At 49.0% G+C, this 23,995-nt stretch overlaps 1 protein-coding gene across 1 annotated transcript in view; it reads right to left on the reverse strand.

The window, feature by feature from the left end:
• Dnai2 (dynein axonemal intermediate chain 2) overlaps positions 1–23,995 on the reverse strand; it is a 32,378-nt gene that overhangs the window by 5,443 nt on the left and 2,940 nt on the right. The window contains exons 2-10 of the mRNA XM_052197252.1: positions 20,779–20,984; positions 19,261–19,422; positions 17,959–18,080; positions 15,722–15,864; positions 14,360–14,473; positions 9,450–9,589; positions 7,915–8,037; positions 2,831–3,054; positions 134–269 (exon numbers count right to left, since the gene is read on the reverse strand). Coding sequence (XP_052053212.1) covers positions 134–269; positions 2,831–3,054; positions 7,915–8,037; positions 9,450–9,589; positions 14,360–14,473; positions 15,722–15,864; positions 17,959–18,080; positions 19,261–19,422; positions 20,779–20,961 — 1,347 coding nt within the window. The 5' untranslated portion in view covers positions 20,962–20,984. The remainder of the gene's footprint in view (positions 1–133; positions 270–2,830; positions 3,055–7,914; positions 8,038–9,449; positions 9,590–14,359; positions 14,474–15,721; positions 15,865–17,958; positions 18,081–19,260; positions 19,423–20,778; positions 20,985–23,995) is intronic.

Here is a 23,995-nt window from a genome sequence, read left to right on the forward strand (position 1 = left end):
GAGTCAAGAGCAGTAGTAAGACACACACACACACACACACACACACACACACACCCCTGGGCCCATCCAGGAAGGACCCCACATCACAAGGACCAGAGTGTTCAGGAGATGCGGGGGGGAGCACACACATGACCTTCAGGCTGAGGGCAGGGTCACACTGCTTGAACACCAAGTCCCAGATGTCCAGGGTTCCATCCATCTTGGTGGTAAAGAAAACGGCTGGTCTTACAGGACTCCAGGCTCCATCAGAGAGATAAGCCATGTGGTACCTGCAGAAGCCAGGGTGGTGAGTCAGGGACCCTGGGTGGAGGGAGAGAGCTTGGGGGTCCACGGCTCCTCTCACTGAGGCTCTCCTAGGGGCCGAGGGCTCTGAGCCTTTCTGGGTAGGAAGCGTTCTCCGGTCTGACTTCTAGCCAGCCCCACTTACTGATGGTTTCCAGGATGAGTTTAGCAGGAATCTGGGGTGTGGCTCTCCCCTTGGGCTGGGCATTGGTTCCCCACAGTGTCAGACCTGATGGAACTGGGATCCACTGTGGGGTCCCAGGAAAGACATGCCCAGAAATGCACTTTTTTCTGAGATGAGGGGTTGCGATATTTCATCCTGGCCTTCATTCAGGTTGCCAGAGGGTTATTCGGTAGTCAACTTGTGTGTGTGTGTGTGTATGAATGTGTGTATGTGTGTGTATGTGCGTATGTGTATGTATGAATGTGTGTGTGTATATGAATGTGTGTGTGTATGAATGTGTGTGTGTATGAATGTGTGTGTGTGTGTATGAATGTGTGTGTGTGTGTGTATGAATGTGTGTGTGTGTGTATGAATGTATGTGTATGTGTGTGTATGAATGTGTGTGTGAACATGTTTGGGTGCATGCATGCCACAGCACACACGCAGAGGTCAGAGGATAACTTGGGGGAGTCAGTTCTCTCCTTCTCCTAAACGTTCTGGAGATCGAACACAGACTGTCTCACCAGGCAGCAACTGCCTTCACCCACTGAGGCGTCTTACCAGCCCGAACAAAAAGTCATCCCTCACTGGGCAGGGTGATGCCTGCCTCTAATCCCAGCACTTGGGAGGCAGAGGGAAATGGATTGTTGACAGTTCGAGGCCAGTCTAGTCTATAGATTGAGTTCGAGGATAGCCAGGACTCTCTCTCTCTCTCTCCCCCCCCCCCTCTCTCTCTCTCTCTCTCTCTCTCTCTCTCCCCACCCCCGCCCCCACCCCCCAACCCACTCTTTCTCCTCCATCGAGGAACATCTGAAACTGAACTAAAATTTCAGGCCTCCTTTGCTCCTAAGCTTGTACACAGTTAGGCCACGCTAAAAAGAAAAAAACTGGAGGTTTGATTTGATTTTATACCTTTTAAAGAGAGGGTCCCACTGTGTATGCAGCTCTGGCTGCCCTAGAATCAGAGAGATCTGCCTGCCTCTACCTCCTGAATACTAGGATTAAAGGCATGGTTATAGCATGCCATCTGACTCTGGAGAGTTTTGAAGGCAGTGCAGAATTTTTAGTGTTAAGTATATTCCATGGGTCGCAATATTGCATGGGGCATATTTAGGCTAAAAAGTCTTTATTGTCCTTGGCTGGGTGTATGACACAGGCCTTTAATCTCAACCGTTGGGAGGCAGAGGCAGAGTCTTAGGGTTTCTCTGTGATCAGGAACACCTTCATTAAAAGCAACTTGTGGAGGAAAGGGTTAATTTCATCTTACACTTCCAGGTGACAGACAGACAGCCCATCTCCCAGGGAAGTCAGGGCAGTATCTCAAGGAAGAAACCAGGAGACAGGAACTGAAGCAGAGGCCAGGGAGGAGTGATGCTCCTCTTGGCAAGCTCAGCCTGCTTTCTTTATACACCTCAGGACCACCCTGGGCAGGGGCAGCACTGCCTTGGCTGGGTGGGTGGGGGACTGGCCCCTCTCACCCCAATAAATAATCAAGATTTGCATTCAGTCCTACAGATTTGCATATAGGCAATCTAATGGAGGCATTTTCTCCTTTGAGGTTCTTCTCAGGTAACTCTAGCCTGAGTCAAGTTGACAAAATAAATAAATAAATGAATAAAATAAAAAATCAACCAGCACAGGTAGGCAGATCTCTGTGAGTCTGAGACTAGCCTGCTCTACATAGATAGTTCTAGGCCAAAAAGAAAAAGTTCTAGTCCTGTGTCCAGAAAGAAAAAAGAATTTATATTGTTAACCAGGCAGGGTAGCACATACCTCTAAGCCTAGTACTTGGGAGTGTGTGTGTGTGTGTGTGTGTGTGTGTGTGTGTGTGTATATTTAAGACATGGTCTGCCGGTCTGCCGGATGGTGATGGGCGCACGCCTTTAATCCCAGCACTTGGGAGGCAGAGGCAGGTGGATTTCTGAGTTCGAGGCCAGCCTGGTCTACAAAGTGAGCTCCAGAACAGCCAGGGCTACACAGAGAAACCCTCTCGAAGAGAACAAAAACAAACAAACAAAAAAAAGACACTGTCTTTCCCTTTCTTTTTTTCTTTTTTTTCTTTTTTCCTTTTTGAGACAAGGTTTCTCTGTGTGGCCCTGGCCATCCTAGGACTTGATTTGTGGAGTGGGCTGGCCTCACAGAGATCTGCCTGCCTCTGCCCCTAAGTGCTAGGATTAAAGGCATGCACCACCCCTGCCCAGCGGCAAGACAAGGTCTTTTCCATGTAGCTCAGGATGCTTCAAACTTGCAATCCTCCTGCCTCGGCCTCCAGAATGCTGGGATTACAGGCATGAGCCACCACGCCTTGTTTAGGGTCCCACTACACCAAACCTCTGCAGTGGGTCCTCTGCGTAGCCTCTGCACCCTTGTGGACCCTCTCCTTACCTAGTCCACATGATCGATGACTCCCGACTGTCCTCGGACCAGATGCGGGCTGTCCAGTCACCAACAGTCAGAAAGTTCTTCGGGTAGAAGGGGTTTCTCTGGAGGGCATAGATGGGGCCGTGGTGGCCATAAAAGGTGCAGACGATCTTCTCGGCTGGTGTCTTGGCCTTGCGGTTGCAGGAGATGACGATGCCCTGTTCGGTGCCCACCATGAACTTGGTTGGCTGTGGAGAGGAAGGCAGAAGAAGAAGGTTCCTAAGCTGTCATCCTAGGCTGCACCCACGTGACCAGCAGCCATCCTGGGAACCTCTGCTTCGCCGTGTCCAGGCTTAGTCCTGTCCCGCTGCAGTCTCACTGGGAATCTTCTCGAGGTCGGCACACTTTATAAGGGTATCCTTGGCTCTCCTGGGCCCTAGGGGGTCATCAGGGGGCCCTGCTACAGGCATTACTGTATACAGTACGCAGTGTGTATGTGTTTGGTGTGTCCGTATGTGTGTATATACAGTTTGTATGTACAGTGTGTGTGAGTGTATATACAGTTTGTGTGTACAGTGTGTGTTTGTGTGTGTGTATGACCATGTGTGTGTGTGTGCAGTGCATGTCCATATATCTGTGCATGCAGTGTGTATGTTTGTGTGTCTCCATGTGCATGTATGCAGTTTATATGTACAGTTTGTGTTTGTGTGTGTATGTCCATGTGTGTATGCAGTGTGTCCATGTGTATTATGCAGTTTATATTGTACAGTGTGTGTTTGTATGTGTGTATGTGTGTGTGTGCAGTGTGTGTGTTGTGTATTTGTGTGCACAGAAACCAGAGGAAACTTTGGGTGTCTCCCGCTATCTCTCTGCCTCATTCCTTTGAAGCAGGGTTTCTCACTGAACTTGGATTCTTGTTTTTCTGATAGGCTGGCTGCCAGCAAGCCTCAGGCCTCTTCCTGTCTCCATTCCCTCACAGCACTGGAGTTAAAGGATAGCAGGTGCTTTAAACACTGAGCCACCACTCTAGCCCCGGGAAACGTCCTGTCATAAGGATTTGGGATATTTGTTTACGCATGGAATAAACAAGGCCCAGAGTGGACACGTTGTGTCCCTGAGTATGCGGAAAACACATCACCAGGAGAATGAAACTGGCTCAAGTGACACAAGTTGTCTCCCCCAGGGCTGGGAACTACAGCTGAGCCTCCTCCCACCAAGCCTGGAAGCTTACCTGTGATGCTCTGTGGCAAGGCGGGAGACCTGACTCAACAGCACGAGCTACCAAAACTGACAACCTGGGCTTGGTACCCAGAACCCGTGAGGAAGGAGAGCCTGCAAGATGAGCTCCTGGGTTCATCACACACCCACATGCGTGCTCATACATGTACACACACACACACACACACACACACACACACGCACAAAGATAAATTAAAAAAGAATACGGGTGTGAAAACAAAATAAGGAAGGGGCTAGGACCTCAGGTCAGCTGCTGGAGTGCATGTCTAGCGGACATGGAAACCATGGAAACGGGAACTCACAGGCCTGCCTCTGCCTGAAGTGTTGGAGGCATAAACCACCAACCACCAACCACCAACTACACAAACAGGCATAGTGGCGCATTGCTGAAATTCCATCAGGAGGGAAAGGGAGGCAGGATCAGAAGGTCAAGGTTACTTCAGAAGTTCAAGGTCATCCTTGAATACTTAGCGATTTTGAGGACACCCCAGGCAACATGAGAACTGTTTCAAAAAGAGAGAGAGAGACAGAGGCAGGGAGAGGGAGGGAGGGAGGGAAGGAGGGAAGGAGGGAGGAAGGAAGGAAGGAAGGAAGGAAGGAAGGAAGGAAGGAAGGAAGGAAGGAAGACAACTGCTCTCTGACCCTTCTCCTTAGAGGTCCCCAGAGGAGACAAGGTCATAGAGGTAGAGAGAGTGATAAGAATTGTTCAAGTCTCAGGGAGAAAGAAACTGGGACCTGCTTATCTCATAAGTATAGTGTTTCCATTTTGTATTATATTTGTTCTGGTAAGAGGGCTAGTTTTTGAGGAGGAAATCGTAAGCTTCCACTTTGAACATTTGAAAAATCGGTTACAATAAGGGCTAGGCAAAGGGGCTTGATGGGGTTTTGCTTGTTTGTTTGTTTTGGTTGGTTGCTTTTTGATACAGGGTCTCATTGTGTAGCCTTGGCTGCCCTGGAACTTGCTCTGTAGACCAGGCTAGCCTTGAACTCACGGGCCTGCTTCTTCCTGAGGTGCTGGGATAGAGGCATAAACCAGCAAGCCCAGCTTTGCTGGAAATGATAACAAAGACCAGATTCCTTCGAGGAAGAACCATGACAACAACATGTGAGTCAGCAGAACCTCACAGCTATGAGGAAGTAAAAGTCGTCAGTAAGGCAGGGCTGCTTCCCACCTGGGCTCTTTCTATTCTGTCAGCAGAGTAAATAAAATGTCCCGTCTTAATAAAGAGCTTTGAAAGATGGGGAAATTCCAGAGCCAGGTGGCGGGGGTGGGGTGGGGTGGGGTGGGGGGTGGGGGTGGGCTGCAGAGTGGCGTGATCATCAGGGCACTGCAGAACTGGCCTTTCAAAGTGGTTAGGCCAGACTTGGTGGCGCACACCTGTGACCCGGCACGCAAAAGGTGGTGGGGGCAGGGAGATCAGAAACTCAAGGTCATGGGACTGGGAGACAGCTCCGTGGGTAAAGGCCCTGACTGCCAGGCTTGACACCCTGAGCTCCATCCCTGAGACTCACACAATAGAAGGAGAGTCTCACAAGTTGTCCTCTGACGAGCATGCTCCCAACTACACACAGCGAAAATAAGTATTTAAAATGTAATATTTTTTTTTTTAAATTCAAGGTTGTTTCTGGGTAAAATAGTAAATTCAAGGCCAGTCTGGGATATAAGGGACTTGTCCAGAATAAAAAGTTAAGAGGGAAGCTGGGTAGTGGTGGCGCATACCTTTAGTCCCAGCACTTGGGAGGTAGAGGCAGAAGGATCTCTGTGAGTTTGAGGCCAGCCTGGTCTACAGAGTGAGCTCCAGGACAGCCAGGGCTACACAGAGAAGCCCTGTCTAAACAAACAACAGTTTGGCAGGGCTACAGAGATGGCACTTGTTGCTCTGGTCAAGGAGCTGGGTTCGACATCCACATGGTGGCTCACAAACATCTGCAACTCTAGTTCCTGGGTACTCTCTTCTGACCTCTTCAGGTACCAGGATTGCATGTGGCACACACAAATAAAAAAAACTTTAAAATCAATGAGGAATAATGGTAAAGGGAATAGGCGGTAATTTTTTTTGAGCTTTCAAACATGCATAGACCAGAGGTATGGCTTAGTGTTGAAAGGTTGACCCCAGGTTCAGGATTCAGTAACAAGAGAGAAACAGACAGACAGACAGACAGACACATACACAGAGACAGAGAGACAGAGAGAGACAGAGACAGAGAGAGAATACAAACTAAGGTTGGGTACAAAGTAAAAAGACCAAATTTGGGGGCTCCTGGGGAGCAAGCCACTAGGCCAGCCACAGTGTACCTGTAAATGGTCAGAGACAAGTCCCCCAGCCTGCTCACCCCAGACATATGGGGTGGAGACAGAGTCAGAGCTTGGGGCTTAAGTCCCAGCTTTAGCGTATGCCAGGGCCCGCAGCTTACTGTCACCAAGATGCTTCTGTTTGTGGGGAAGTGGGGATAAAATCCCGGCCTCACAGGGACGTGGTGGCTGCCGATATCTGGCAAAGGTCATGTGCTCAGGCCATGTGCTCAAGGACTGTCATGGAGAAGAGGGGACATTGTATTTAGCACGTGGCCTAGAAATCGCAGCATCTGGGCACGATGTCTTCTTGAACCCTCCCAGATAGGCCCTGAGTTCAGGGGCCCCTCCTATGCCTCCGCGGCAGGGTGAGTGACTGCCTTCCCGCATTTGACTTGTGGCTGAGGATGCTGGGGGCAGGTGTGAGGGCAGAGCCTCCCCAGGTCCTAGGGATGATGTGACCATGAGCCAAATGAGCGACATCGCCAAGGACGTAGGAGTGGGGCCACCAAGCTTGAGCCTCAGCTACTTAGAGGGGCAGCCAGCCTAGGGCGCGACCATCTGGAAAGAGATTCTCTGGCCTTGATTTGGGGAGCGTGACACACTCCCGTGGCTGCTCTGCTAAACCCCAAGCTTTTTATTTTACTTTTATAGGTTTGGGGTTGGTATGTTTGAGACACAGTCATGCTATGCACTCCTGGCTGGGACTCTCTATGATGTCAACTGGTTTTGAATTTTCAAGGATTCTTCTGCTTCTGTCTTCAATTTTGAGTTTTAAAATGTTTATTTTCCTCCTCCTTCTCCTCTCTCTCTCCTCTCTCTCTCTCTCTCTCTCTGTCTCTCTGTCCCCCCCCCCCCCCCCCCAATTTCCGGGAGTTTGTTTCCTTCCATAGCGGGATTCAGGAATTAAACTCAGGTCAAGCTTGTGTAGCAAATGCAAAAGCTCCGTCTGGCTTCTTGTTTTTCTGTTTTGTTGTTGTTCGTTTTGAATTTAAACAAACAAACAACAAAACAAGACCTCAAACTTCTTAGGTATGACTTTGAACTCCTGATCTTCCTGCCTCCAGCTCAAAGGCGCTGGGATTCCAGGCATGCACCTGTGTTCCTGGCTTTGGAACTTTCTTTTACCATTTCTTGTCTGTTGAGACTCGTCCTAATCCGGTCTGCCCTCCGGTTTCCCACCAGGCTCCTCTGTTCTTGGCTTCCTTCCTCAACACTCCTTTCTGCCCCCGAGGAAGGAAAACGACCAGCCTAGGGCTTCAAATGAAGCCAAAGCAGTGGGGATATCGGTTCCAGGCAGGGATCTTCCCTTAAAACTGGGCTTCTCTGATTTTAAAGCTCGCCTCTGCTCAGGAGCGGCCTCAAGCGGGTGTCAACCGCAGCCTTCCTGGAGGTGCTCTGCTGCCCCCTGCTGGAAGGTCGCTGTAAAGCCGTCAGAAGGCGTAAGGTTGCCCGATCTCCTCCCTGCTTCTTCTGCACCGGCCCAGGTCTGTCCCTAGTCCCAGCAAGCGAAGTTGAGGAAGGGAGAACAAAAAAAAAAAAAAAAAAAAAAAAAAAAAAAAAAAAAACCACCCACCAAGGTAGACTCGAACTCCAAGGAGATGGCGCCCAGGGCGTTCTCCAGCTGCTCCTTTCTGGAGATGTCCATGATGACAACTTCGGTGGGTTCACTGATCTTGCGGATGTCCCACCACATGACCTGGCAGGGAAGGGCGGCTGAGACCGTGAAGACCCAGACAATTGCCCCGTCCCCACCCCCAAACTATTTATGAGCTCAAAGGATATGGAATCAATGAGAACAAACACGTTGTTAAGACTTACAAATGCAAACTGTATACAATGTAGATACAGGCACAAGCAGCTATTTTCTACAAGACTCCCCTATACAGCAGTAACCAGCAAGACGAAAACAACACACAGGACCCAGGCATGGTAACATGTGTCTGAAATCCCAGCACTCAGGAGGTGAGACAGAAAGTTTAGGAGTTTGAGGCTGACCTGGACTACATGAGATCCTATCTTAAAAAAAAAAAATACTAATAAGGGAGCTGGAGAGATGGCTCAGCAGTAATGAGCACTGACTGCTTTACCAGAGGTCCTGAGTTCAATTCCCAGTAATCTCATGGTGGCCCACAACCATCTGTAATTCCTTCTTCTGGTGTGTCTGAAGACAGCGACAGTGTGCTCACATACATGAGATAAAGAAATCTTAAAAAAAAAAAAAAAAAAAAAGCCGGGCAGTGGTGGCGCACGCCTGTAATCCCAGCACTCTGGGAGGCAGAGGCAGGCAGATTTCTGAGTTTGAGGCCAGCCTGGTCTACAGAGTGAGTTCCAGGACAGCCAGGGCTACACAGAGAAACCCTGTCTCAAAAAAAAAAAAATCCAAAAAACCAAAATAAATAAATAAATAAATAAATAAAAATAAAAATAAAAAGCACACATATTCATTGATCTAGCAGTCCCTCCAGCAGCAGCAATATATGCCTTAGATTTGCCTGTGTGGATGTGTAATGACCTAGGCGCAAATGCACTTCTCGCTCTTCCTTTTCTGATGCTAGCAAAATATAAGCTCTTCTGAAATAAAGCACAACAGACCTACAGCAAGCCATCTGCAGGCACAGAACCACACCTCGTGACGCCAAGTAGGCTCTGAGTAGGCTCCAGGAGCACAGCAGGTACAAGACAGGTGGGAAAGAGTTCCGAGTTGGGGAAGGGAGGGAGGGGGGGAGGGAGGGAGGGAGGGAGAGAGAGAGAGAGAGAGAGAGAGAGAGAGAGAGAGAGAGATATTTGCTTGAACATGCAGAGAGCATCTCTCAGGGCAGACACAGAAAACCGTTTCCCTGGGGAGGGACTTGGGAGGTCGTGGACAAAGGAGGCATTTCAGAGATCGACTCTTTGGAATGTCTTACTACTCAGTGGTAAAACGGGGAGAGGTTAGGACAGTGGGATGTCTCAGAAGGTAAAGGTGCTTGCTACCAAGCCTGAAGACCAGAGTTTGATCCCACATGGGCACCAGGGCACACACCTGGTGTTTTTTTGTTTTTGTTTTTGTTTTTGTTTTTTTAGAAAGAGAGGGCTGGGGTATAGTTCGGTGGCCCAGCCGGGTGGTACCTGCCCATCCGTGGACGCTGAAAAGCACTCGGTGCCCGTCTTTGACTGCAGCCAGATGGTGCCATACACTGGGTCTCGGTGGCTGAACTCAATGGTGGACAGCTCTGCCACCAGGCTGCCCTTCCGGGTATCCCAGCAGGCTGACAGGGGGAGAAAACGATGCTGTGAACTCAAGTTCCTGGAAATGCAAACTGACCAAGCCTGCAGGGAAGTTTTTCTGTGACTGGGGAGGGTTGACACTGAGCTGGAGGCTAGCCTGGTCTACAGAATGAGTTCCAGGCCAGCCAGGGCTATATAGTGAGACCTTGTCTCAAAATACACAAAAATAAGACACAAAAAGATATGTGTGAGACCTGAGGCCTGTTCTGGAATGTTCTAACCCAACTGTCTGTTGTCTTTATCGATATCTGACCATGGGAGGTGGCTGGGCATTCATTTGTTTTGTTTTGAATTCTTGAGACAGGGTCTCATGTAGCCCAGGCTAGCCTCCAACTTGCTATATAGATAAAGATGGCCTTGAACTACTGACTCTCTGGCCTCTACCTCCAAGGTGCTGGGTTTATAGACTTGAGCTGTCCTTTATGGTTCCGCCGTGCTACCCCAAAGGCCCTTGGTTAGTGGTTTTCTGTTGTGCTGCTCTATGAGCTTCATGAAACTGTTTTCAGGTCGGAACTCAGTGTCCAGGGTAAAAATTATCTGTGCTTCTGAATCATGGACATCCATATTTGACTCTAGAATAAATTGTCTCTCATTTTCCTTTGAGGTAAGAGCTGTGTTTGGGGTGGTTGTTTGTGTGCCTGTGAAGAAGGCACAGTTCCTTGTCTGGTAAAGGAGTGGAGTTGGAGGAATAATGTGTCTGGGTTTGGAAATTATCTGGGTTTTTAGAATCAGGGCTACCTTCAAACCACCCTGTATGAAATCTATACCAGCCCCACACAGTCTACTGCAGAGACGCCTGGACTGCAGGCTCCAAGTATCCCATGGTGCCCAGCCCTGTTCTGAGTGACACCCTACACCCTGGTGAAGCGCGTGGGACCAGGCTGGGTACCAGGAGAGGCGGGAGTGGGGCCAGAAGGTGGAGAGGCTGCTCCGGTCTGAAGGGAAAGCAGCTGGGAGCTGAGGTTGAAGGCTGAGCTAGCCCAGCAAAGGGGTGTGGCCAGGATGGGGGCGTGGGGGCGGGAAGCACAGGCCCAGGCCCTCCAAGGTAAGGCCATGCGTGGGCAGATCTCCCTACTGTATGAACATGCTGGTGCAAGCAACACATGGAGGGGCAGCTGAGGAGATGCCTTAGTGGGTTAAGCTTCTCGTCATCCAGTCAGAGGACCTGGGTTTGATTCCTGAAACCGACCTGGTAGCTCACAACCATATCTGTAAATCCAGTTCCAACGGACCCCATGCCTTTTCTGACAACTAGACATACCTAATATGGTATATGCATACATGCAGGCAAAACACTCACCCACTTAAATAAATGAGTCTAAAAATCGAATAACAATAATGATACAAAGACGCCCAGTGAGACGGCTCATTGGGTAAGGCTGCCTCTCACAGCCTGACAACCTGAGTTTAACCCCGAGATCCACATGGTAGTGTAGAACCAACTCCTCCTTCCTGTTGTCCTCTGGACTCTACCTGCTTGCTGTGGTATATATACACATACAACCCTCCCACACAATAAATGTTAAAAATGAGAATTAAAAAAAAAAAAAAAGCCAGGCGGTGGTGGCACACGCCTCACTCTGGGAGGCAGAGGCAGGTGGATTTCTGAGTTCGAGGCCAGCCTGGTCTACAGAGTGAGTTCCACGACAGCCAGGGCTACACAGAGAAACCGTGTCTCTAAAACAAAAAGAAAAAGAAAAAAAATCCAAAAAACCAAAACCAACCAAACAAAAACAAAAAACAAGAAAAATAAAAATTAAAAATAAATAAAAGTAAATAAAAATAGAGGGCAGTAGAGATGGCGCATCGGTTCCAAACCCTTGCCACCCCTACAGAGGGCTAGATGGAGTTCTGTTCCTAGTACCCACCCCCAGGTGGCTCGGAGCTCCCTGTAACTCCAGCTGCAGAGGTTACCCACCCACAGACAAACACACATGCAGGATATTTTAAATGATAAAATAAAGAGGGGGCTGGAAGGTGGCCCAGCAGTTAAGAGCGCTTACTGCTCTAGCAGAGTGTTGGAGTTTGGTTCCTGGCATCCAGAGTGGACAGCTCACAATGCCAATATGGGCAGCTATGAGGGTTTGATGGCATTTTCTAACCTACACACACACACACACACACACACACACACACACACACACACACACACACACGACACATGCTGTTACACACACACATAACTAAAAGAAAAAATTTAAAAAGGAAAACTCACGGGCAGTTTCAAGTCTCTCCTGTGACCCCTTATCTGTGCTTTGCCAACAGAGGGGTGAAGCCTGCCTGTTTCCTGCCCTGAGGTATCTGGCTTTCTCAGCATCCTGAGGGCCATCAGGTCCCACAGAGCCATTTCCAGGAAAGACACTTTTATAAACCGACCAACATACTAACTTGCTCTTGAGTTTTGACCTACTAGTCCCTAAATCTGAAACCTTTACCCCTGGCCAGGCCAGGTCCAGAAATGTGTTCCTTTGACTGATTTCTCTGCAAAGCAGCCCTCCAGGGTGGGTCTTGTGATCACAGACGTCCTATGGTAACAGGGTAACAACTGAGCTGTTCTGAGCGAGTTTGAAAAGCCACGGACAGGGCTCATGAATAATGAGCGAGGCGGGCTGCTGAATAAGTCATGGCATTAGCTTCGCTGCACTCTTGATAATAAGCAGGGATATGTATGGGGCCCATAGCTGTGACACAGCCTGGCTGCTCCCCTGTGGGGGTATTAGGTCTGAGAGAGACCGGGACTGTTTCCTCGGGGAACCAAGAGTTTAAGGCCAGCCTGGGCTATAAAGGAAGACCCCCTTATTTAAAACAAAAATATATTAAAAGGCTGGAGAGGTGGCAGAGTGGTTATTAGTGTATACTGCTCTTGCAGAGGACCTGAATTGGGTTTCCCAGCACTCAGACTAGGAAGCTCACAAAGTGTCTGTGACTCTGGTGCCCCCTTCTGGCCATCATGGGCACTTCACCGAGGTGCACATACCCACACTTCGACATAACCAACCAACAAAAGTTAAAAATGAAAGTAAATAAAAAAAAACAAGAGTAATTAAACCCCAAGCAAAGCTAAGCATAGTGGCCCAGACTTATACTTCCAGAGCTCAAAAGCTGAGACAGGAGGATGAATGCAAGTTTGAGATCAGCCTAGGCTACAGAGTGAGTTCAACTCCTGTATGTGCTCATAGGGAGACCCTGCCTCACAAAATAAAATGTTAAAATAAAAATAAATTTAAAAAGAGAGAGAGACAGGAAATGGGGGTGTATGCTTTTAATCTCAGCATCCAGGAGGCATAAGCAGTAAGATCTCTGTGCGTTCAAGGCCAGCCTGGTTTACACAGCAAGTTCCAGGTCAGCAGGAGCTGCACAGTGAGAGGCTGTCGCAAACAAAATAAAAGCTGGATGAGGAAAGCGAACACAGCATGTGGGAGGTGGAGGCAGCAAAATCAGCAGCCTGGGCTACACCACACACACACACACACACACCTCTGAAACTACAACTCACATACACACACATACACACACATACACACACATACACATACACACACATACACACATACACACACACCTCTGAAACTACAATTCACATACTCACATACACATACCTGAAACTATAACACACAGAGAAACATCTCTGAAACTACAACTCACATACACACACACACCTCTAAAAGTACAACTCACACATACATACAGACATCTGAAACAACTGACATACACATATACGCACACACACTTGAAACTATAACACACACATATACACATACATACACTCACACATGTCCACATACCTGAAACTACAACACACACACACACCTGAAACACAAAATGGAATAAAAATTGAAGTAAGGAAAAAAAATAAGTGAGCGATGAAAAGAAGACACCGAGAAATGTAATAAAGCCAGACGTCGGTTCTTAGGACACAAACCGGCCTCCTCTTGGCAGACTAGGAGGTGACAGGCAGGAGGTGACAGGCAGGAGGTGACAGGCAGGAGCTCCGCGAGGGAAAGCATTCCTACCTTGATGGCTGTTCCCTCAGGAATCGGGAAGCAAACTAACTCTTCCTCCCTGAAGTCTCTCCTCTCATACGTTGCGTCACAGCAGTGGGCACACAGGAGGCGACACTGCCCAACTGCGTGGGCAAACCCACCATCACCCACCATCACCCACTGTCACCCACCATCACCCACCATCACCCCATGTACTTTTTCCAGACACCTCTCTCAAGTCAGGAGTCCACAGCAGCCCCCATCTCAGGCCCTGGTGCTTGATTTTATTTGAACTATTGCTTTAAAAATAAACCCTATATTTTATTTATTTATTTATTTATTTACGCACTTACTTATTATGCATGTATGCTATGCGTGTGCAGCTGCACGCAGGCCGTGGCACACACGTAAAGGCTAGAGGACGGCTGTTCTCTCTGTCCGCTATGTGGGTCCCACAGGTCAACTCAGGTCATCAGGCTTGGTGACAGGCGCCCTTACCCACTGAACCGTCACCCCAGCCTGAATTATTTTAAAAACCTTATTTCCTGCTAACGTTAGACTTACCTCAATGATTATGACTGGAGGCCAGCCCAAACCATCAGCATAATCCCAACTCCTAGGTGAGTGCAATGGTTAGCTTCCTAAATGGTCTTCCTGCTTGCTAAGTCCAGGCTTAGCCCTGATGGACGTGTGTGTGTGTGTGTGTGTGTGTGTGTGTGTGTGTTAGTAGAGTCCTGGCTGCTGATGGCGGGTCAGGGTCCTCCTTACCTATCTGCCCGTTGTAGCAGCCCCCTAGCAGCACGTGGGAATCCTTGGGGTTGTACTCGAGGGTGACGAGAGGAGACGACGGCTTCAGGACGATCTCAGGTCGGTTGGGGTTTTCTAGAATGAAGAGGGCCAATCACTTAAGCAGAGGATGAGAAAATCATCAGAGCAGCCCTTCCCCTCCCCCTCCCTTTGGTCTCTTTTGCCTGAATCTTGGCTGGTGGCTTTATTGGGGGTCAGAGGTGGGGACTGAGGTGCGTATTCATGTTCTGAATTCCAGTTCTAGTCCATTCCCCAGGTCCGGTGTGAAATAATTTTGATCTCAAGGTGTAGAGTGTGGTGAAGTCCTGAGTGGATGTGTACTTGTGAGCTGTTGACATAGGCGCAGCCGTGCCAAGGACCCCAGAGTCTCAGAGTCCTGGAGGAACGGCAAAGCCTTACCCCAACACACGCATCCCCTGATGAAGTTTTGGGGTGAGGCTCTGAGGGAAATGGCAAAGCCTTCCTCAGTGGACTGAGAGGGAGTGTTGACAGTGTGTGCAGAGAATGTCTACCAGGTACTTGTGGCCTGAAGACTGCTCCCCTGCAGAGATGACTCCTACCACGATTAGCTAAGCCCGCCTCCATGATCTAGGTGTCTAGAATGACCCTGCCTGCTGGTTCATGTGTATGGGATACCCCTGTATCCGTGTTCAGCTGTATTCCATGACCCCCCCCCCGCACCCCCCATCTCTGTTCAACTCATACAACAACATGCTGAGCTTCCGGGATACTGAGATTCCTCCAGCAGAGAGCCCAGACCGCCCCACCCCGGCTTTTCAATGTGTGTCTGTGTTTGTCTTTTCTTCATTCCTTCGCTGCTTCAGCCAGGTCCAAGTCCACAGAGACATTAAGTAAATCCACAGAGGTTTTAAGTAAAGTCTGCTCTTGGGGCCAGCGAGATGGCCCATCAGGTGAAAGCACTTGCTGCCCAAGCCGGGTGTGACCTGAGCTCAGTCCTCAGAGCCCAGATAAAGGTAGAAGAAGAGAACTGACCCCACAAAGGTGTCACCGGACCTCCACACATATACCATGACACACATACCCTCCCCGCAAGCAATAATATCTTTTTTTTTTCCCGAGACAGGGTTTCTCTGTGTAGCCCTGGCTGTCCTGGAACTCACTCTGTAGACCAGGCTGGCCTTGAACTCAGAAATCTGCCTGCCTCTGCCTCCCAGAGTGCTGGGATTACGGGCGTGCGCCACCACCGCCTGACTTGTGTTTGACCTCTTATTTCTACCCTCAGCTCCCCAAGTTTTGCTGGCCTGCCCCCTCCTACCCCACCCCCGAAGTCCTCTCTGGCAGGTGAGACCACCCGTCTCTCACCCAGGTCCCAGATGTAGGAGTCGTGGCTCATGCCCATGGGCGCACGCTGGAACTTCAAGCAGGAATAGGCCACTGCCAGTTTCTTGTTACCATCAGGGTGCCAGGAGAGGTGTGTGGCTGTCCGCTTGATCTCCTGAGGGTCCCTGGAGGGGAAAGGCGGAGAAAGCAGGGAATGGAGGGAATAGTCCCCCAGTTTTGCATTTATCAGATTCCTTTAAAAAAAAAAAAAACCAAGTAGATCTGTGCAACTGCTTTCTCTTAGAAATTGCTTTTACGAGGCTGAAGCTAGGTAGTAGGTGCTCCTGCCTGTGACCCAGCACCACTCCAGAGGCCAGCTTGGGCGACAGAGAGATCCTGTCTCAAACAAATGACAAACAACGCCCAAACCATACAGAAACCCCAAAGTTGACAGACTCCCTTAAATAGAAAAACAATCTCAAACTTTGCCTAGAATGTACAAGGAATTAACCAGGAAGCAAATGAGTGAAATCTAGAAGCTAACTATTTTTTAAGGCAAGGTCTCATGTCCCCCAGGCTGGTCTTGAACTAAGGATAACCTTTCTGATCCATCTGCCTCCAGTACTGGGATTGCAGGCGTGTACCATCACACCCAGTATAGAAGGTACTAGGACAGAACCCTTGACTATGAACATGTTGGGCACACACATGCACTGCCAACCCAGGCTGTGTCCCCTGCAGGACAGTATCTGCTTATCTGACTGATGCTACGTCATGTCATCCTGAAGAGCTTTATTTAACAGTTACCCCCTTCCCCTCTAAAGCAGGGTCTCATGGTGTAGCTCCGGCTAGTCTGAAACTCACTCTGTAGACCAGGCTGGACTTGGACTTACCAAAATCTGCCTGCCTCTGCTTCTCTAGAGCTGGGATCAAAAGGTGTGTGCTACCATGCTGGGCGGGGAGTCCTGTCCAGCTGTGTCAGCACCCCTTATACCCCAACCCCAATCCTAACAAAAGAGAAGCAGTTCTCTTGCTAGAACCTTTGCCTACATGCATGAAGTTTGATCCCCAGCCCTACATAAAACAAGGGCTGTAATCCCGGCACTTGGGAGGCAGAGACAGAAGGAACTCGAATGAGTGCTTCATAGTGAGCCTGAGCCAGCCTGAACTACAGGACAGCCTGTCTCGGAAAGAAAGAACTTTAGGGAGGGAGAGGGGAAGAAAAGATTCAGAGACACGGACCCATCTGTGAGTGAAGGAGGCCAGAGTAAAGGGGCCACAGGAGTTGGAGGGCAGGAGAATGAAAAGGGAAGGGAATGAAAACACACTCTGTGTTGTTGGTCCAAATCCACAGATTATGAGGCCCATGAGTGCCCCCTAGTGGAAATCATGCCTCTGCATCGGTTTTCCTTCCTTCCTTCCTTCCTTCCTTCCTTCCTTCCTTCCTTCCTTCCTTTCTTCCTTTTTTCCTTCCTTATTTATTTCTCTCCTCCCTTCTTCCTTCCCTCTTTCTGAACTGTCTTTCCTTTTCTAAAGACAGGGTCTTAGAAGCCCAGACTCACCTCAGACTCCCTGTGTATCCTGATACTCCAGCCTCAGTTTCTCAAGTGCTGGGATTACAGGTGTGTGCCACCATGTTTGATTTTTCCCCTCTTTTTTAAGACAAAGTTTCACTAAGTAACCCAGACTGGCCTAGAACTTTCAATCCTCCTGCCTCAGCCTAAGTGCTAGAACCATAGGTGTGTGGACTATCACACTGTGTGCTCAGGGCGGGAGGGAGGGAGTTATCCGAGAACTCTCGGCTCTCTCTACTCAGTTTTGCGGAAGGCCTAGAACTATGTGAAAAACTAAAGCCAATTTTTGAAAATAATTTTTCATCTATGTATGTTTTTTTAATATATGAGTAGTACCCTGCATGTATATACACTTGCATGCCAGACGAGGGCATCAGACCCCTTTAGAAATGGGTGCTGGGAATTGAACTCAGGATCTCTGGAAGAGCAGCCAGTGTTCTTAACCACTGAACCATCTCACCAGCCCGTAAAGTCAATTAATTTGTAAGAGGTTTGTTTAAAAAAAAAATTAAAATTAAAAAAAGAGGTTTGTTTGTTTGCTTGTTTATTTACAAGTATGAGTGTTTGGCCTGTATGTATGTACGGGCCTCACATGCATGCCTGGTGCCTATGTAGGCCAGAAGAGGGTATCAGATTCCTGTAGAGTGGTTCTCAGCATCCTCACTGGGCAGGTCTAGGGGAGCTGACACCTCTCTCTAGAGCTACCTGAAGACGTTGATGGTCTTGGCTGAAGGTGCCTCTTCAGTTACCTCCACGGCCTCCTCGTCATCAAAATATTCCTCGTAGATGTCGATGGCATTGTTCTGCTTGATGCAGTGCTCCATGATCTGAGGAGACGCCAAGCCAAGAAATCTTAGCACTGAAGAGAGCCACCCCGCAACATTTCTGACGTTCATCACGGTCTAGTCCAAACCCAACACTCTTCTGGTGAGAGGACCTAACACACCCCACTTTAGAACAGGCTGCCACGCTATCCTTAAGCTTCAATTCCCCAGGACAGCCCAGGCTTCTCGGGAAAACCACAGAAAAAGGACAGCCAATCAGCAACTGCCCCAATGTCAGGACAGGAGCTTACAACAGATTCACAAAAGTCCCTAAAAAAAAAAAAAGTCCTCTCTCCCTCGTGGTACAAACCAACCAAAAGTGTATGAATATCTCATACCATAAGCCCAACCAATCCTGAGGAAGGTGACCCAACCGCAGATGGAGAACCCCTGACTAGCCTTAAAAGGGGCCTGCTTCCCTCAGGGTCGCCATTTTGCTTGAATGGTTGACCCTGCATGATGGATGTTCCTGCAGAATAAATGCTCTTTCTCTTTGCATACTATGGGGTCTGGGGACTTCTTTCAGGGATTCTCGGACCCTTCTATCAGGAGCCTTCTTTAATCCCTTTAGCAGGAAATTCCCTCCTTACGGGACAAACAGGAGTGTCCCTGTCTCTGACAGTGTGTCTTTTAAGGGTGTCTGGTGAGGTCAGTGTGTCTGTCTGTCTTGGATTTGTGGAGTGAGTTACAAACTGTTTGGGAGCAGGAGGCATGTGAGATTCAGTTTGCAGCCTCTGCTGTGTCTGGCAGAGGGTTGAAATTCAGTTCAGTGCCTGAATGAACACTACTGGCTGATTGGAAAGGCTCTTCTAGGGTAGCCTTTGTTGTGCAAGCCTTGGGGTTTACTGGGGGGGGGGGGGGAACATGCTCACCGTTGCGCATATGTGGAGGTCAGAGGTCAGCTTATAGGAGTGAGCCCTCTCCTACTATCATGAGAGTTCTAGGACTTCAAGTGATCAGCCATGGGAACCAGAACCTCTACCAACACAGCCATCTTGCCAGCCCTTTTCCAAGCATTTTAGATTCCTCCTAAAACACGTTTGCCTAGATCCTTATGGTCAACAGTGAGTTTCCACCTCCCTGGCTGAGAGCTACCCCCTACACGGGGCTACACACAGCCTGCAGAGCACAGTCAGAGCAGGGAGTAGTGGTGTGGGACAGCTGGCGCTGGAGGGAGGCTCACCGAGCCCAGCTGCATGACAGCGTTGATGTAGTTCTCGTCCTTCTCCACTTTCTTCCGGAAGCGGATGGTCTGCTCCAGCTCCTGGGGGTTCACATCCTTGGGCCAGCCCCCCTCGACATGGTTAACCCCACAGCTCTCCATCTCAAACCGTTCTGTGTTGGCCTGAACAGAACCATGGGTGAGAAGACATTTATCTCTGGGCTAAGTATTCAGCCATTTCTGCAAACCTGGGTCTTGGGACCCTAAGCTCTTCAGGGAATACTGAAGAAGGGGTGTCCTGACCAAAGCCACAATGTGAGGAGGCCCTCTCTGGTCCTCAACAGCACTACCTCGAAAGCCTTACAGGGGACAGTGGTGGTCATGGAAACCCTAGTCCCATCTTTACCTTAAATAGGTCCAGGAGTCCACCCACCCATCCTGGGAGATATCATATCAACAGTGAATAATCCTTCATCCCTCAGTATCACAGAGACTGGGAATCAGTAACAGCAATTCAGCTCATTCACGCCAAGGTCGTCAGGGTCATCCATGCCCATGAGATTGGGAAAAGAGTGCTCTGGACAAATCAAGTGATACTGGTTGATCCTGGTAAGATGGGTTAGTCCATGTCACATGGTTTTCGGTGTGGCTGACAGAATCAAGGGTTGATCCCTTACTGTGTGGGGACTCGGTGTCCCTGGGGGCCTAACCCATTCCAATGGGAGTCGCCCGCATAACACTTTCTTTTTCTTTAGCCCTTCTGAATAGTTCTCTCAGAAGGCCCAAAGGCCCAGAATCATCTCAAAGGCCCCAGTACTCTTAGGAGGAACATTTTGGTTCTAGGTATATCCCATTTTTTTGATATTGCAGTATGACCAACACTATCATCTACAAAGTTCATACTCAGTAAGCACATTGTCAACATACACACACACACACACACACACACACACACTGCTGAACACAGGAAATAGATGTAATCTTAAAAATAAAACAGACTTGGGAGACGGAGGCAGGAGGATCAGAACCTCAAGGTCACCCTTCTCTTGACAAGTTCAAGGCCAAGTTAGAATACATGACCACTTGGCTACATATTTAAAAAAAAAAAAAAAGAAAAAGAAAAATCACACATACAAAAAAATTCTCATAATGTTTTAAGTAGATTCACCGGTTTGTGCTGGACCACATTCGCAGATGTCCTCAGCCATATCTGAAGCTGACTAGGCCTAGGAATCCACCCATCCCTCCTGGGGGATAGCATAGTAACACTGAGTAACCCTTCATCCTTCTACATCACAGAGACTGCCCACCAGTAGCAATTCAGAGCTCGGACTTCGCCTTGTGCCTTTTGTGAGACACACAAGAGGTCGGACACAACTACTCTGGCCCAAGAAGAGTGGGTATTGTCTACTCCTCATCCTGGCTCTTGGGGTGACTCCACCCACATACCTCCTGCACCTATTCTCGGCACCTCTACCTAGTTTCCAGGTCAGCCAATCTCCCCACTGACCACCCTGCGTCTTCAGGGCAGGAACCCACCTCATGTTCTGACATACTGGCAGAGCACTGGATGCCTGTGTCCACTGGGTTCCGCTCCACATACAGTGCGGCCAGCTCGGGGTTCGGTGAGATGTCAATGTTCAGCTCAGCCTGGCGGTCTGAGAAGTTGCATTGCTTCCCAAACTCGCTGCGCTTCTTCACGTACACGTAGACGATCTCCATGGCTGCAGCTGCCGCGGCTGCGGCTGTGGGAGGTGGAGCAGAGCGTGAGACTGGTGAAGGTCCCACCCAGATACCGCTCATCTCCCCAGGTCCCATCAGAGGCAGGGCCAGGTTAGGGGATCTCGCCAGAAGCGACACCTATTTTTTTTGTTTGTTTGTTTGTTTTGTTTCGTTTTAAATCATCTGGAGGAGGTAGGGGGTGGAGAAATGGCTCAGGGGTTAAGAACACTGGCTGGGGGCGGGCAGTGGTGGTGCACGCCTTTAATCTCAGCACTTGGGAGGCAGAGGCAGGCGGATTTCTGATTTCGAGGCCAGCCTGGTCTACAGAGTGAGTTCCAGGACAGCCAGGGCTACACAGAGAAACTCTGTCTCGGAAAAATCCAAAAGAAAAAAGAAAAAGAAAAAAGAACACTGGCTGCTCTTCCAGAGGACCATGGGATTCCCAGACCCCATAAGGCAGATCACAAGCACCTATGACTTCAGTTCCAGGACGTCTGGCCTCACAGTCTTCTGACCTCACCGTCTTCTTACCTCACCGTCTTCTGACCTCACCGTCTTCTGACTTCAGCATCTTCTGACCTCCTCCATGGCCCATCCAGACACATTCAGGACGAAGGCAACATCCCCACTCCCCCCACCCCACCCCCACACATACAAATAAAATCTTTAAAATATAATCCCATTCAGTCAGGCACATGTCTGTGATCCCAGCACTCTGAAGGCAGAGGCAGGAGAATCAGGAGTTTAAAATCATCCTAGACTGCATAGCAAGTTGAAAGCCAATCTGGGCTACTTGAGACCCCATCTCAAATAACAAAACAGAAAAGCAAAACAGACAGACAACACACACTTAAAACCAAAAACCCTTCACCAGGTGTGATGGTTCACACTTACACTCCCAGCCCTTGGGAGACTGAAGAAGGAGGATTGCTACAAGTTTAAGGCTATCCTATGCTTTGAAAGCAGCTTGTGATATATATATCACTATATATATAGTGAGACCTTGTCTAAAATGGCCTGTGGAGATGGCTGGCTCAGTGACTAAGATCACTTGCTCTTGTAGAGTTAGGTTCTCCAGCTGCTTTAGCATCAGGGGATCCAGTGCCACCTTCTGGCCTCTGTGAGAATGTGTAGTATATGCCACCCCCACCTCTCTCTCTCTCTCTCTCTCTCTCTCTCTCTCTCTCTCTCACACACACACACACACACACACACACGGTGCACAGCTAAATAAATCTGATTTTGAGACAACTCCTCACTATCCGGCCTGGAACTACCCATGTAGACCAGGTTGCCTTCAAAGTTAGAGATCCACCTGCCTCTGCATGAACCACCATAGCCAGGAAAAGAACATAAGTCTTTAAAGAAACAAAAGAACAAAAATCTCCTCAAACAAAAATCACTTAACTCATCTGAGCGCCAAGTGTATGCTAAGTGTAAATTATACTGTTTAGTTCTTGCTCTGACCCTCCCAGGTGGGCAGTGAATCACCATTTTCCCTGAAGAACATTCATCCCTTTAGGTGACTTGCCAGGCGTCACACAGCTGACACGCAGACTGGCTAGGCTGCTTCGAAACTCTTACCCACAAAATTACACACTTTCTATTGAATCAATACACTTAGCGGAGGCAGGAAGCCATCTTGGTGAGTGCTGAGCGGAATTCACCTGCACACTCGAGATTTAAACCACATGGGACACACATGAGAGAGGCCTGGATCTCCGGAAAGTCACCAAGCTGCTCCCACAACTGTTCAGAAGACTCATCCGTCCATGCCCGAGTGCCAGGTCACCAGGCTTGAACCCACCTCGGTGGCCACACGGTGAATCCCTGCCTCCACTGGACCTTCATGTGGGCCACTTCGAGAAGGGCAAAGCCAAGTGGCTTCTTCAATGTATGGGACTTGGAAACTCATTGCTTTGTGCTACTTAGCCCCGAGAATAGAGAGAACTGTGGCCAGCAAGAAGGCTCAGCAGGTAAAGGTGCTTATGGCACAGTCCTCATGACCCGAGTTCAATTCCTGGAGCCCCTTCATTGTTTTGGAAGGAAGGAACTGGTTGCTGTCTCCAACAAGTTGTCATCTAACCTCCGTGTATGCACGGAATCTTGCACATCCTTTCTCTCTCTCTCTCTCTCTCTCTCTCCCCCTCCCTCTCTCTCTCTCTCCCTCTCTGTAAGTTAAAAATAATAATAATTGTAAGGAAGTGTGGTGAAACTAGACCCTAGGATCTGGCCCCGCCTTCACCGGCAGTGTGTCTGTGGCCGTCATGTACTCTTTCCAGAGCTGACCGCAGATGCAAGGATTCTGTAAAGGGGGCTGGCATGCAAACGCACTGTGAGGAAGGGGCTCCTTATCAAAGTCCTAAGAATCCCTACTGCCTTCCACCTAACGCAAAGGAACCTTGATCCTTCTGACCCTGCACGTTAGGGGACTGAGTACAGGGGGCTGGTCATCTGGTCATCTAGAGCACCGTACTATGGACGTGGACTTCAGCCTGAGCTACACAGACCCTATCTGGTGCCGAAGAGATGACTGGGAGGTGAACGGCTTGCCCTGCCTGCTCTTGCAGAGGAATTTGGTTCCCAGCACCCACGTGGCAGCTCTCAACCATCTGTAACTTCAGTTCCAGCAGGTCTGATGTCATCCTCTGGCCTCTGAGGGTACCAGACATACATGCAGGCAAAACATTCATACACATAAGAGAAACTTTTTGTTTTGTTTTGTTTTGTTTTGTTTTGAGACAGGGTTTCTCTGTGTAGCTTTGGCTGTCCTGAAGCTCACTCTGTAGGCCATGCTGGCCTCGAACTCAGAAATCTGCCTGCCTCTGCCTCCCAAGTGCTAGGATTAAAGGTGTGCACCACCACTGTCCGGCTGATAAACATTTTAAGAATATTAAAAACAACATTTTTTTAATTAAAAGATCTCATTTCAAAGAGACAGACAGACAAACACACATACAGACAAGGAAGAGAGGGAAGACAGACAATAGAACCCAAGTATGAGCTAGACACAGTGGTGTCTATAATCTCAGTA

The sequence above is a fragment of the Apodemus sylvaticus genome, chromosome 10 (assembly GCF_947179515.1).
Source record: "Apodemus sylvaticus chromosome 10, mApoSyl1.1, whole genome shotgun sequence".
In the NCBI taxonomy this organism is placed as follows: Eukaryota; Metazoa; Chordata; class Mammalia; order Rodentia; family Muridae; genus Apodemus; species Apodemus sylvaticus.